Source organism: Vanellus vanellus (genome assembly GCF_965231255.1).
Source record: "Vanellus vanellus genome assembly, chromosome: 1".
Lineage (NCBI taxonomy): Eukaryota > Metazoa > Chordata > Aves > Charadriiformes > Charadriidae > Vanellus > Vanellus vanellus.
The window spans coordinates 68312643-68327664 of NC_138905.1; the positions used below are offsets into that span (position 1 = coordinate 68312643).

General features: G+C 41.7%; 1 protein-coding gene across 1 annotated transcript in view; it reads right to left on the reverse strand.

Annotated features, from left to right (window-relative positions):
- The window catches only part of KDM5A (lysine demethylase 5A), a gene marked incomplete at its 5' end in the record, with an annotated part of 52685 nt that extends 40352 nt beyond the window's left edge, over positions 1-12333 (reverse strand). The window contains 5 exons of the mRNA XM_082492512.1: positions 5179-5313; positions 5801-5971; positions 8977-9099; positions 10157-10234; positions 12169-12333. Coding sequence (XP_082348638.1) covers positions 5179-5313; positions 5801-5971; positions 8977-9099; positions 10157-10234; positions 12169-12333 — 672 coding nt within the window. The remainder of the gene's footprint in view (positions 1-5178; positions 5314-5800; positions 5972-8976; positions 9100-10156; positions 10235-12168) is intronic.
- Between the last annotated feature and the right edge of the window lie 2689 nt (positions 12334-15022).

Here is a 15022-nt window from a genome sequence, read left to right on the forward strand (position 1 = left end):
ACATCAGCTCATCAAAAGAAAGGAAACAGAAGGATGAAAAGACAGGATTTATTGTTCCTGAAGCCAATGAACAAATGCAAATGGAATAAAAGACAGCATTTTCGTCCCATCTTTCCAAATTATTTCCCATTTAGGATTACAGGTCAACTACAGAAAGTCGCCTATACAGCAAATAAGAGAACTAGGTTTGACATTTAGCAAAAAATAAGTAAGAAGAACACTGCAGTAGTATTTTCCAAAATCACCACAATTCAGTCAACTGCTTGGATGTTAACACATACACTCATTCAACAGGATTTTTTTATCTGCTTCCTTGAATAGACACATACACATGACACTAATGAGCTCCAACCTACTTCCTTAAGCTTGGCTGCTCCTGGATTTATTTGTGATGAAAAGTTATGAGTACAAATCTTGAAATCACACAGCTACTCATGGTGCCCTTTCAACCTCAAAATCAGAGATAAAAAGACCCATTAGGAGACAACTCCATGCCCCTTGCCAGTGTCGTTTCTTTAAGTGTTCTGTTCAACTGAACGTCTTCCTGTTTCCCTTTACTCATCTACTTCATTGTCCCACATTATTGCCACTAACCTAAGAGCAGGAAGAACCTCTGTACTCTGGTTTCATCTGCAATGCAACCACCTTGGTATTTTTCTTTATGTTGCCTCCTTATACTTTGAAAACCATTTCTAAGCTGTTGTAGTAGGCCACTAAATTCTCATCATTTGCAGTCTTCCTCCTGAAATTCACTCATCTTAAAACATCTCAGCAAATCTAATTCCAACAAGGTTATCTTCATGTAACTTACCAGTGATACTTCACCTGTTATTTTCCACAGTTATGTTCTGATATATCATGCATGAAATAAGCTCCCTTGCCGTGACATGCATTCAGTTTTCAATCAATGAACAAAAAAAACCCCAACAAAACAAGTTCAAATGCACTCACAATAAAGCTAAAAGAAGAAGATAATTTCCATTTATTCAGTGTAAATCAGTAGGTTTTCTTGCTTCTGGAACACATTAAAATAGATGTTGTTTCTTAGGCATTATTACTCTCAGGAATTTTTAGATATTGAGTTCCTGCTCCCACTGAACTATGTATGTAGTATGCTAACCAACATCTTTCCAATTTTTTCTTTCAGATTTCCATATTTCCAATTTCCATATTTCTGATTATTGCAGATATTCTAATTTTGAGCATTTATGAATTCCACGTTGCTATTAAATTATTTTCACTTTAGATAAATGTTATCAACTTTGTAAGCCCATTCTGAAATTGCATGCTAACTCCTAAATTTTTCTAATAAATTCCTCACTTTTTTGCTAACAAGCCATAAGGAAACACTGACTTTTTTTGCTGTACAGGAAAGCCTACCACCTGGAGACTTCATAGTCCCTCAGTTCCCATTTGAAACTCATTAACATCTCATCCATTCTCTTAATTAATAGAACCTGACAGAATCAACCCATGTTACATTTGTCAGCACAGTACAACTTTCCATCCTTTCAGCAACATTTATGAACAATCTCCACAATCTCTCTTTCTTGCTATTGTGACCTAAGAATTTCCTCAGTGATACCTGAAAAAAAATATTACTATCATAGTTACTAGAAGTAAATCATTAACATACAACAACCTCTCTTCAGTTTTGTAGCTTTGCTTAGAAATGCATTGCCTAAATATATTGTCATAACTCCACTGCCCATTTACTTAGATTCCACTAAACCTAAGTGGATGCAACCCGTTCATGCTCAGGTGGAAAAAGCTATGCAGTTTTCAAAAAGAACAGGCTGGGATATTGATAGTTTAAGTTATGAACGCCAAAAGCATTCAGAAGTCTCGCTAAGTAGTCTTTCTGTGGTGTCACTTAAGACATATAAAAACACCAAACTCAAAACTGCAAGCGCATGGAAGCAGAAACCTTGCAATCCTTGCCATTTTCTCATTGTTAACAGCACAAAACTCCATCACACTTTTGCATTGTATTTCTTTCCATATAACAAAAAGCAAAATGAACTTGATTAAACTGCAGGTCTATTCTCAGCTCTTCTTCTTCCTGAAGGATGCAGACACATTTCTATGTTTCATTTACCTTCTCAACTAATTGTACAATCCAAAGGCTTTTCTTGTATATGGGCGAATCCTAATAACATGATCCAGCTACCCTGGATTCACACACGATCTTTTTTCTGTTGTCCTACCCTCATCAATTTTGAAACATTTGCATCCCATCCCTCCACCTCCAATACACAAGACCAGAATAGTTACAACCAATAATCAAAACATTTATGTGTTTTGGGCATTTGTCAGCATCTCCCAGAGTTCTTTTGTTTCACACAATTATTCCCATGGAAAGAAATCTTTCAAATTAAAAAAATGCAAGCTTATTTCATTAATGCTGTTATTCTGAAACCACTCAAATCTGTAGAAGAAACCCAAAATCAGACACATTACTTAGAATTAGTTTTATTTAAAAAAAAAAATAATCTCTGGATGTTAAGTTAATATACTTTGAAAAGATAGCACTTCATTATCTTTTTGTTCCAGTACTGCATTTCTCTAACAGAAATCATCATGATGTAACCTCATTAGACAAATCCCTTGCCAGCTAAAATATACCTTAAGAGATCATCTACGAAGATACACTACTCTTTTCTAAGAAAGAAGCATTCTCCTAAATTTAACCTTTCCTTAAGGATATTCTCCTTTCCTAATCTGAATTCATTCTACTTTTTGTTGTCTTTTTCTTTACAAGCCTTTAGTAATTCAGTTGCCCTTCTCCAGTTTTAATTTGTGATAGCTTTCTTGAGAGAAAAGGGAAAGAGAATGAAGCATTAAGTTTATTTTTGAGCAGAATCTCCCATCGCCAAATTATCCTCTTCCTATTCAGAGACATTGTATTCAACTGACATTTGACTGTAGTATCCAAAGATTCCCAACCCATCTTTCACAAAGAAGAATTCTCATTCCCTATTTTCTTTCATTTTTCACTTTGTCTAAAAATTAAAAAAATTGCTTTTTGAAAGTCTGTCACCCTCTTCTACTGCTGAGGATCTTTGTTTATTTCAGTAATTTCTGATTACCGTCTTTATGCTTTCTTATTCTCCACCCATCCTTAGGTAAATTATCTGCAAGAAGATGATGCAGAGCATTTTTGGAAAGTACTTTTAGCACTTGGAAGCAATCTACTGTGATGCAGAGATCAGTATAGTTACCCATGCTCACTACTCGGGCACTGGACTATTCAGCAAACTACACACAAATCATTCAGATGTTTCAACTAGAGCAGAATGACATTTATTTAGCAGGTTTTTACATTACTTGCATATTATCTGTTCTCTGAAGACTATCTAGACAATCTCTGGTACAATTCCAGGTAAGCACTTCAAACAATAAAGAGTCCTGTCTACAATAAGGAAGTGCACTGAAATCTGCAACAATTTCTCAGCATTCCCCAGAGATTTACACTTCTACCATTTGGGGCTACTGAGGACAAATCTGTTTCTAAATACAGTTCCAGAGTTGACTTAAGAGAGTTATACACAGCTTCCAACACAGCCAAAAAAATACTTTTGCTTGCTATGTAAGTAGGTTGATTTTTTTCCACCATTAAAGAACTATTTTCAGCCATTTTAATAACTGCAATGTTTAAAAGTCAGCGTGGCTACGGGCCTAATAAAAGGCATTTAAATATATATATATTTACTTTTTGCAGATGATCTCTCTCATTTCTGAAATACTGCCCCTTTAAATGAAATGAAAAAGCTATACTGTGCCAGGATCACCACAGAATCATTTTTTTTCAACAAGGAGAAACGAGAAGTATCATTATTCTAATGAAATGGGCAGGAGAAGAGATCCCACAGGATCTTAATAACGCAGTGACATTTTTATACCATGTATGAGAAGGTCATACTGGCATTATCCCACAGGATTAGTTCAAAACCAAAGCAGAATTCCACATAACAAATGCTGCAAGAACTGAAGCAGTCATTCTCAATTTTTCTGGATAGCTCACTAACAATACATGATTTGAGAGATCTGGTAAGATCACAGCCCGGGACTGCTTGTGCGATGCATTGTTATATGGCTATGATAAATAACATCAAGTCAGCTTCAGTTAGTTGAGAAAACAGACTGAAAAAAAAGAAAATTTAGTCTAAATCAATCACAACATCAGAGAAAAAGATGAAAGAATACTCAAATATCTCAGTGACGAGATGGATTTGAAAGAAGCAGTTTAAGAGCACTTGAAAAAAAATCTGTGGTGCTTACAATTAGTCTAGAACGGCATCAAGCAAGTAGTAAGCTTGCTGCATATAAAACCAGCTTTCACCCACGTTCTGCTGACTGGCCAGCAGGGAGTTGTGAGGAGACTTAGGATGAGGCTTGAAATAGGTATCTTTTGAGAAAGGCGAAAGCCTGCTTTAAATAGTGCAATAGAAGCAATGGAGCCATCAGGACAAGCCACCGAGATTATTTTTAATGGTATAACATTTAAAACAGTGGTGATTCAGTTTGAATTGAGATTTACTGGGGGGTACCACCCAGGATCTGATATCACCTAGTAGGATATCAGATGTTCCTATAACACCACTTATCCAGAAGAAAATAAACTACTTTTTGGTAGTTGTGGAAATCCTATACAGTTCCAGCCATCACTGAGCATCTGCCCTCATATCTGTTCCATTTCTTCATTTCTTCATAAAAACAGTCTGTCCAGCTTGAAATAATTAGCCCCAAGTGAAATTTCCACAATTAGTAACGACTTATTGACATATATTTGCATTCATACAACTAAATGGCATATTTAAAAAAAGTTTTAAAAAACTCTTCAAACTTCGCACAAGCAGAAACTTCAACATTATTTCACAAATGGCTTTTTATCTGTTTAGTTTTCACAGGTATATTCACTACCAAGGTATATAGGCCACCTGTCAATAAACAAAAAGCAGGTTTTGAAAGTTTTTAGATAAACAGAGTATCTACCACAAGCAAATCAGGCCCGAGAGAGACATCCCGCTCTGGATTTTATTTAAATGAAGACTGCTTCCTGGTGGTGCTTTTCAGCAGACTCCCACAGCCAGACAAAGGCTGTTGCACTGCCAACGCTGCTGCGCTGGTGGAAGGAATAAGCGTTATCTGTCCGTACAAGCCAATTAACAGGGGTACCTGGGATTTGACGCGCCTGGTTCTCTTCAGCACAACATTCATTCTTGAAGCCTGCTTTGGTGAAGCCTGGGCATCTGAGCTGAGGTCCTCAGCCTCCACTTTTTCTTTAAGGTCCAAGTTTGGCTTTTGGATGCCCTACAGGATCAAAGCACAGGACAGTAGGTTGATTGATCAAGCATTGCTGATCATTCTGTGGCCTGTGAATCATTGTGTTTTGCCAAATAACAGGACGAGTGAAATCACACAGCATTACAGATGCCATTTGGACAAGAGGCCAATTAATCCACGCACTTTTCAAATAATGAAACTGAAAACTACGAGCTTATCAAGACAGAGAGAAAGACGTCTTTCCACTTCATAATATCATCTTTTGCCCTGTCTTCCTTCCCAATAGGTTTGGCCTCAGTCCTGTACAGATATGGCTATCAGAAAATAACCACACAAGGTCACATTACAATTTCTAGCATTATTCTGTCACAGCTAAGTATGAGAGTGGTTCTAGGTTTTTTTTTTACATAGACGAAGCTTCTAAAAGCATAGACCCTATGTCCTAGTTTCACACGCAATAACAATACGTGTAGTTTGGGTCCCCTCTTCATATCCTGAAAGAGAAGCGTCTCACCATAAGGCTGACCCCAGACTGGAAGAGCTCATAGGGGTATAAGATCCGTTCATAATGAGACTTGAGTAACGACCCTGTGCCTTTTCCTGGCAGGTAGCCAAGCCGACTTGCCACTTTAGACCATTTCTTCTCTTTAGTGACTACTTCAAAGCCTCCTTTGCTGGCAACAATCTGAAACACATAAATAAAAGTTAACGGTTTTGAGCTGCTCTCACCACCTTGCATAAACCAATTAAACCAACCAAATGTTAAAAGATTCTATTAAATAGCGACAGAATCCTGAATGTAGTTTTTGTTTCCTGAAGGACTAGTACTTTAATAACTAAGCACTCACTTATCCTCATGACTTAATACATTGAACATGACAATTTCCCTAGTAAATGTAAATTGCGTACTGTCCAAGACAGGAGGAGTCCACCAGTTAAGATTTATGACATGTTGGAAAGAATACAAACCCCACCATCAGAACAAACTGAACCGTTAACTCTCACCAGACTGATGCAAAACACAAGTCTGGCCAGGAGTGAAGCCCACTCTAACCAGCCCCAGGTAGAAAGGAGAGTTGGAGCTCACAACTTCAGAATTATAGAAACTCTCACAAAAGCCTAAATGGAAGAGAGGCTACTGTAAAAAGAGGAGGAACTGCATATACCTTCCAGTTAACTCAGCCCAGTTTTTACATTGGACTTCAATTGGTTTGAGTCTAGTAATTCACATACAGAACTATCACTGGTTACAAGTAACTAATATGTAGTAACGTAGTAATGAAAGTAACGTAGAATGAAAACCAACAGATCATTTGCCTCCAAGCAATGATCATAACAGCACATGAGCTGCTTCCTCAGAAACACTGGCCACATTTCCACTGCTTTCGTTCCCTTTACAGTTTCACTGCCAAGTAGCTTAAAACCCAAACGGACTGTAATTTCATTTTTATTATTGTAAGACTAGCAGTATTTCTACAACAGTGTAGTTTTGCATTACATTTCTTTACACATGAGGATTAAATTTCATGTGTAATGCTTCATAGACCGTTAGAAACCTCAACGCAAATACATTTTGTATCTAGGGTGAAATTTACGGTTTACTTTTGAGGATGAAGTAAATTCAAATGTCTAATTGTGACAGTGACAAAAAAAATCAGTTAATTCTGGTTCCTCCTACAGTCCGAGATAGCTGCAGTTAGAGAAAATAGTAATAATATTGATCATTATTTTTCTCATATTTACAGCAAAGTACTAGAAAATTCTTTTTAAACGGAACTACTCCTAAATTTCAACTTATCTTCAAAATGTCCATGAAAAATTGATTTCTAAAACTATCTATACACAAACAATGGCTAGACAAGCCACTAAGTAACTAAATAAGCTTAGACCTGTGTATCTGCAGTCAACTAAAATGTTCCAGCTTGTAACAGTGACCTAGATATTTCCCAGTACCACTATGATATTCTGCATATGCCAGCAAATCACCATAGACATGAAAATATTTTATCAGCTTTTGTCTGCATTTTATCAGCAATTCCAACTGTCCAAAAGAATCCTATCATAGAATCATTGAATACCAGGTTGGAAGTGACATCAAGAATCATCTGGTCCAACCTTTCTTGGCAAAGGCAGTGTCTAGACAAGATGGCCCAGCACCCTGTCCAGCTGAATCTTAAAAGTGTCCAATGTTGGGGAATCCACCACTTTCCTGAGGAGATTATTCCAATGGCTGATTGTTCTCATTGTGAAAAATTTTTGGTTTGTGTCCAATCAGAACCTCCCCTGGAGTAACTTGTACCCACTACCCCTCTTCCTTCCCACATGACTCCTTGTAAAAAGGGAGTCTCCATCTTCTTTGTAGACACCCTTTAAATACTGGAACACAGTGACAAGGGCTTCCCTAAGCCTTCTTTTCTCAAGGCTGGACAAACGCAATTCTCTCAGCCTTTCCTCATATGACAGGCTTCCCAGTCCCATCATCTTGGTGGCCCTTGTCTGGACTCTCTCCAGCCTGTCCACATCTCTCTTGTATAGCAGGGACCAAAAATGAACACAGTATTCCACGTGTGGCCTGACAAGCGGAGTAGAGTGGGATAACAACTTCTTTATCTCCGCTGGTGATGCCCTTGCTGATGCAGCCCAGCATCCTGTTGGCTTTCTTTGCTGCTGCAGCACACTGTTCACTCATAAGGAGCTTGCTGTCCCCCAGGTCCCTTTCCACGGAGCTGCTCCCCAGCCAGGTAGACCCCAGTCTGTGCTGCTCTCCTGGATTGTTTTCCCAGTTGCAAGACCTTATACTTGTCATTGTTAAACTTCATAAGGTTCTTGTTAGCCCACTCTTCCAGCCTATCCAAGACTGTGACTTATTTCTTTAAAAACAAAATCGATTCAGACCTTTACATTTTTACTTACCTAATCTTGATGGGGAATCAAGGAAACTGATGCTCTGACCTACAAGCCCTAAAACAACCGTACCTTAATTCCTTACCTTGCAAGAAGAAATCTACCTATTTATATTAACAATCCATCCTTAGCAGTAGGTTTATAACAGTACATATATTTTGCCAGTGCAAAAGCAAATTCCAACGGAGATTTAAGTTGTGTGCAAACTTTGAAAAATAACACACCAAACATAACTGTAGTAGTATAAATTTCTAGCCAGCCTTAAGCCTAGCCTGTTTTGGAAATTAAAATAATTATTCCAGAAGCTAACATTTTAAATTCTGAAAGATGCATGTTTATGTCATGTGGAGAACTTCTATTGGGAGAGAGGAGGGAGCAATCACAACAACAATTCATGACAGAATTGCTAGGTCAGGAGCTGAACTGCACGCAAGTATACCACCGCCTTCTCAAAACCCACCTCAAACTCCTGCAGCTCTACCATATGTAAAAAAGGAGAACTAAAAAGCAAGTGGCCTGGTGACATTAGGGCATTCAAGCTCTATACAAGGTAACGAATACATGCTGTATAGAATCCAACCAAAGGCAACTGATTTAACTGTGCTTGACATGTCTGCCACAACCATTCAATTTAGAAATTTTCTTTCACTATATTTTTTCCCACTCATTTAATCTCCGTATTAATGAAATTAATGCTGTAAAATGAGCCGTCTCTGATGCTGGCTTCTTGAGCTTGAATGAAAAACAAGGTCCCAGCCAGACCAAGGCCTACAATTGCTTACTCACCTTGCTCAGACCATAGAGATCCAGGATTTTTCTCTCCACCACAGGGATTTTTAAGTTGGACCCTTGGAGTTCCCAAAATTTTGCTAACTGATCTAAGAAGTCCAGCTTCACTCTTGTCATTGCCTGCAATCAATAAAGGAAGACAAACGCATATATCCCAAAACAAGAATGACAATACCTTACAGTCCTGAGAAAAAACATGACAAGTTTTTATGGTGTTCACATTTTCAAAGTGCTACTTGGCAAGTGAGGTATTTCTTAGTCATGTAAAAAAAAAGAAGAGAAATTGAAATATTGATAAATAGAAAGATCTTTACAAACAGAAAATTGAATATGCTTTTCTCTCTGCATTTGAGATCCTATAAACCAAACTCCTACCTAATAATCTCCTGGTTTGAAACTAAAATGCATACTTACAAAAAATGCTTACTTATGAAAAATCAGCATTCCAGGGAGGCACACAAGAGCAATTACTAAAATATACATTGCGAGGAGAGTTACAAACCGGCTTAATATATGCCTTAACCATACAGAAGGACCTTATCCCTTGAGTATTTTGGAGTACCCAAATCACTTTCCATAAGGAGACCTATTTACAAGCCAAATGATGCATGACATTTTGGTATATGAACAGAGCAAGGGTTTGAGAAATGTTGTAGAGAAAAGGAAAAACCAGGACAGAATAGGAATCATACTGCTTTCAAGAAAGCTCCCATACATTTTTCAATCGTAAAACTAACCAACTATAGTTGGTTATAAAAAAACAGTTCACTTTAAGGTTTAAAACGCATTACCAAGACAGTATAAGGTAACCAGGGGTTTCAGAACAGCAATAAACATTTTTGAGAAAAAAAAATTCACTGCCTGTGAAGCTCTGAAGGCTAGACACTGCCTGCTCTTACTACACAACATGGTACTCAGCATTCATTTCAGACATTTCCAGTTGAATGTGAAAAACTCTTGTGGTTATTTTGGGTAATAAAATAAAAACCAGACTTTTCTCAAAGCTGTGGAGAGTTATTTTATATGAACTCTGCCAGTGCCAAGAATAAACATTGATGTGGTCTATGGGTTTCTGAAGTCTCCCCCATCTACAAACCTGCCAAGATGCAAATCTCAAGCAAGGAGACCTACTGCTTTCAGTGCAAACACAAAATTATGTCAACAGTGAAAAGCTCACCTCCAGTTCATTCAGGCGCTGAATTCGTGGAGTGAAGCGAAAACTTTGTACTTCACATGCAAATGGAGGCTGCCAGTCCTAAACAGAGACACAAAGACATTTTATTGCTTCAAGAAACTTCTCCAAAAATGCACAAAACAGAAGACCTTAACAATGTCTGAGTAAACAAGCTCCCAATAGTAAACGAGTTTCTCAGTACAACTGGCAATATCATTTTTCCAATTTTATGACATTCTTGTGCTTTTAAAATAATGTTCTTCCCACAATATTTTACTTCAAAGCAAGATATCCTTATAGAATTAAAAATATAAAAGAAAATAAGGTTCAAAGCATTTCATCATGCATTACCTCACGCTTAGTTTATATATGAGATACCCTGTACCTTGTTGGTTATTTATTTACTTTTTAAAAAGTCCCATATATCCTGCACATTGCAAAATTCTTACCATCAACAGTGACAAACACCAAATAAAGCACATTATTACACACCTAACTTTTTTCTTGTTTGTTTACAGTCATTTCAATAAAGATGAGAATATCCACCAGGAGTCCAACTTTTTAACAGAAATGCAGCCTTAAATAATAACTTTCTTAACACAGTCAGTAGTCAGTTCAACCACAAGTGCCTCCCAGCCCCATTTCTGAAAACTGTGTTACAACATCAAGAAAAGTATAATTCAGCTTTTAAGTACTTTTTAAAGAAAACTTAAGTTATAGTAGATTGTCTACCTGGCAGTAAATACAACAGAGTAAGGACACCCCATTCCAGGTGGACAAGCCACACTAAATATTTATTATTTGCACTGCTGCAGCATATAAAGCCCTCCAGCACAATCGTAAAATATTTACAGCTTCTAATAATGGAAAAGAATAATAAATCAGCAAGGTTAGTATAAAGTGTCTGATTTAGTCCTTATTGCAGGCTGCAAATCAACCTGACGCATGCATCCTGCAAAACCCGGCAATGCAAACAGCTAAGCAATCATGGAGAAATACAAAGCGTTCAGTGGCCAGGAAAGTTCTAGTTATTCTCAATGAACAGGATCTGGATCAGTTTCTTGTGGCCTCTCAACCTAAGCCATTCTGCTTATTTTAGAAAGGGCAGCCCCTTGGAGGTCAAGTTTTCACCATGTCACTAAACCAACTAAACAGATTCCAGCAACCCAGTCAGGTCAGAAGGAGAGGAAGGATCATGAAATCCAATCAGCAACCCATATCCAAGTTGTTCTCAGTTACACACTTTCTTTTCACGTTTTTTCCTCTCTCTCAGTGTTTTCAAGTCTCTATTTTACAGCTATACTTAAAGCTTCTTTGTACTTTAATTATTAAACTATCTAACTGCCTTTTGCCAAATTACCTGACGTTCTCATCTAAACGGTTTACCAGGTCACGGGGCAAGTCATCCTAAAATAATGACCAAGTCATCGGAGAGATTAAGCTTCTACCTTCTAAACTGCTATGCATAAACATAATGCCCCTGCACAAACAGGTTGGCGACCCTTCTACTAACAGTTTAAAGATTATGTTTATAAACAACGACCCATTAAAAAGAAATACCCTTCCTCCTCCCTCTCCCCGCTCCCGGAGCACACGCCCGATTTCATCTACAATGCCTCCACAGTTTTCACAAGTACGGTGCTGGGTTTTGGTGGTTTGTTTTGTTTTTTTAAGTAAAAAGAGCATGAAGTCCTGGACACTGCCATACACTACTAGCTTCTCACCTGCTCTAAAGCAACCTCTACAAAACCCCAGCTCTGAGGTCAAAGACCATATAGGTTCCTTGGTGTCCCCAGCACGGACACCGAGGCCTACGGACGGCGACACATGAAACCCCAGGCTCTCAGCTGGGGTGGGGGAAGGAGCTCCCCCGCTCCCCCCGTCCACCGCTCAGCCACCGAGGCCCGCTCAGGCCTCCCGACGCACCCCGGAAAGCCCAAAGCACACGGCGAGCCACTGCCTGCCGGCCCCCCTTGGGCCCAACCCGCCCTGCCCCCAGCCCAGGCGGGCGGTACCTTGGGGGGCCGGATCTTGCAGATGCCGGTTTTCTCAGCCAGGCCGCGGATGCGGCCGATGAAGCCCAGCGGGTCGCTGAACTCCTCCCAGCTGGGCTCAAACACGGGGCACTCGGGCGGGGGCACGAACTCGGCCGCATAGCGCGACCCACCGCCCCCCGACATGGCCGCAGGGGGAGAGCGCCGCCGCCGACGGGGGTGGGGGGGAGCGCACCGGGGGCCGCGGCGGGGCAGGGTGGAGAGGGGCGGCGGAGGAGGAGGGGAAGGTGGGGGGCCTCAGGGGCGGTCGGCAGGGCTGGGCCGGCGGCCGAGGCGCATCCTCCGGCGGCGGCTGCCGGGCAGGACGGCCGCCGGTAGAGCCAAGAGGCCGTGCGGGGCGGCGGGGGCGCCTGCTGCCGAGTGTTGTTGTCCCGTCCCCTGGGGCTGCCTCCCCCCGTTGCCGAGCCCCTCTTGCTCGCGTTCCAGCTCGCCGGAAGTTACGCGTCTGGATTTGAGCCCTCCCCCGGAAGCGGGAAGCGCCGTTGCCTTCCGAGCCGAAAAGTAGTCCCTCCGCCACTTCGCTGGTGAGGCGGCTCCCAGCACTGAGGAAGCCGGAGGCCAACCCCGGCCCCACCTCTCCCGGCGACACTCCTGCGACAGACCAAAAAGCGAAACCTCTCCGCCCGCCAGCCCCCCTACTGGGGGAAAGGGGAGGCGGAGGGGGATCAAGGAGGGCGGGGCTGTCTCCACTTCCGGCGCGGAGGAATGTGCGACGAAACTCGAGCCATTCGCTTCCGGTGCTGAAAGGGCCGTTTCGCCCATTGTCTGAACCGGACGTCAGGAGGAGGGGCGGGAGCCTGCTGGAGGGGAGGCGGGGCCATATGAAAGGGGGCGGGGCCTGCGGGAAGAGGCGGGGCCTGCGGGAAGGGGCGGGGCCTGCGGTTACCTCAAGGCCCAAATGTGCGGTACTCAGAAGGTGGGACTCGACGTGAAGGGTTAATTTAGGTGAGCACAAACGGATCTTATAAAACATGGAATTTACCAGTGGTTATTGGGTTGTGGCAGTGTCTTGTTACATTTTTCGAGGGATTTCAGGCACAGATGCCCAATACTTTTATGACTGTAAAAGCATGCGGAGTGCAGATGTTGCCTTACCACTCTCCAGAAATTATATATTTCTACGTGCTCCTGCCATTTTTATTTTTTCTTTTATTATTCGGTTGTGTCTCTCTTCTCGTGAGCTGTACCAGATTCTTCTGAGGAAGTGTATGTTATGCGTATGTAATGTACATGCATATGTGTGCTATGCTTTGAAGAACCCACAACAATTTATTGTTGTTTAGACAATTATTCTCTCACCCAGTGACCCCTCCCCACCTGGGAAGGGGAACTGGGGGGAAAAAAAACAAGGAAACCTGGGGGTTGAAATATAAACAGATTTAAAACAATAAGCCTAGATAATTAACATTAATAGCACTAAAGAACCAATATTGATCCCGATACCAATATAAAATATACAAGGATTATACGCAGTTATATCCGTAGGAAGCTGTGCACTCCCAGCAGTAGACAGTAAATGTGGGACACTGCGAGCGCTATGGCTTTGGGAGGAAGGGAAGGGCTCAGGGGTCCGGCACCAGGACAAGAAGTTCTCAGGATGGCAGCCATCAAGGGGGAGAGAGAGAACTCCTCAGCAAACTTCCTAATTTATATTGAATGTGACATTCGTGGTATGAAATAATCCTGTTGGCCGGCTTGGGTCAAGTGCCTGGGTCTTTCTCCTCCTCATCCCTGCACCTGGAGGGCTCAAAAACACTGAGACCTTGAAACCCACATACCGTAGCTGGCTATATAGTAAATATTTTCACAAATTCAGACACTAGAGTCTTCTAAAAGTGCAGTTTTCCCTAGCATTAGAAGAGACCTCACTGAAAAGTAAGATTACTGAAAGATAAATTAATCCTGTGCTACCCAAACCGGGACAGTGTGTTCTACTCCCAACAGCAGGATCACCAGCCCACCCCGTTTCTGAGATAAGCAGCAGTTCAGCCAGGAGCACTAGAGAGAAAAAACTCCGGGATGAAAAGCACCTAATCCATGCGAAAGCTTCGTTTTGAGACCCACCCTGTCTTTGGCTGATCTCCTTCTGGACTGCTCATGGTGGTTTAGGGTTTGGGCTGCCAGAGGGCTCTGTGAGGCGCTGCTGGCGAGGGGACAGGTTTCCCTCACCACAGCCAAAAAGCTCAAAATCCCAAATAACCTGGCTTTTTTTCTTTTTTTTTCATTTTTATCAGTTCTGCAAGATACTGACTTTTGGAAACAGAACCTTACACTTTTGTCTGTTGCCCCCCTTGGGTCTGGGTGCTGCTAAAGCACTGGGCCACACTGGGATGTGTGTACCCCACCTCCATCTTTATTCTTCTTGGTCACCTGGAAGCATTTGTCCCTTCCCCGAGAGAAGGCTTCAGCCCCTCATTTGACATGTTCAACTGATTTTAGGAGAAGGGGAGACAGCTGCTAGTCTAGCCAAGGAAAACAGCAGCCTTCCTCCCGGACTTTGCCCAGAAAACGCTCTACCCTCCTCTTTTCTCGTTTATTGAGAAAATCGGTAAGAAAAACGGATGGTTGGGGGGGGGGGGGGGAATGTTTGCGCCGCTGTTGATGAAAAAAAGCCCCCCCTGCAGAGGCTGCATTTATCCTGCCCACTGCCCTAAGCCCCACCATCATAAAAACAGGGTTTATACCCCAAGACCCCACGTCTGTCCCCCAAATAACCCCCCTCTCGGCCCTCCCTCCCCCCGGCCCGAGGACCGGCAGCGCTGCCGCCGGTCGCGCACGCGCAGTGCCCCCACCCCGCCGTCGGCGACACCCCACC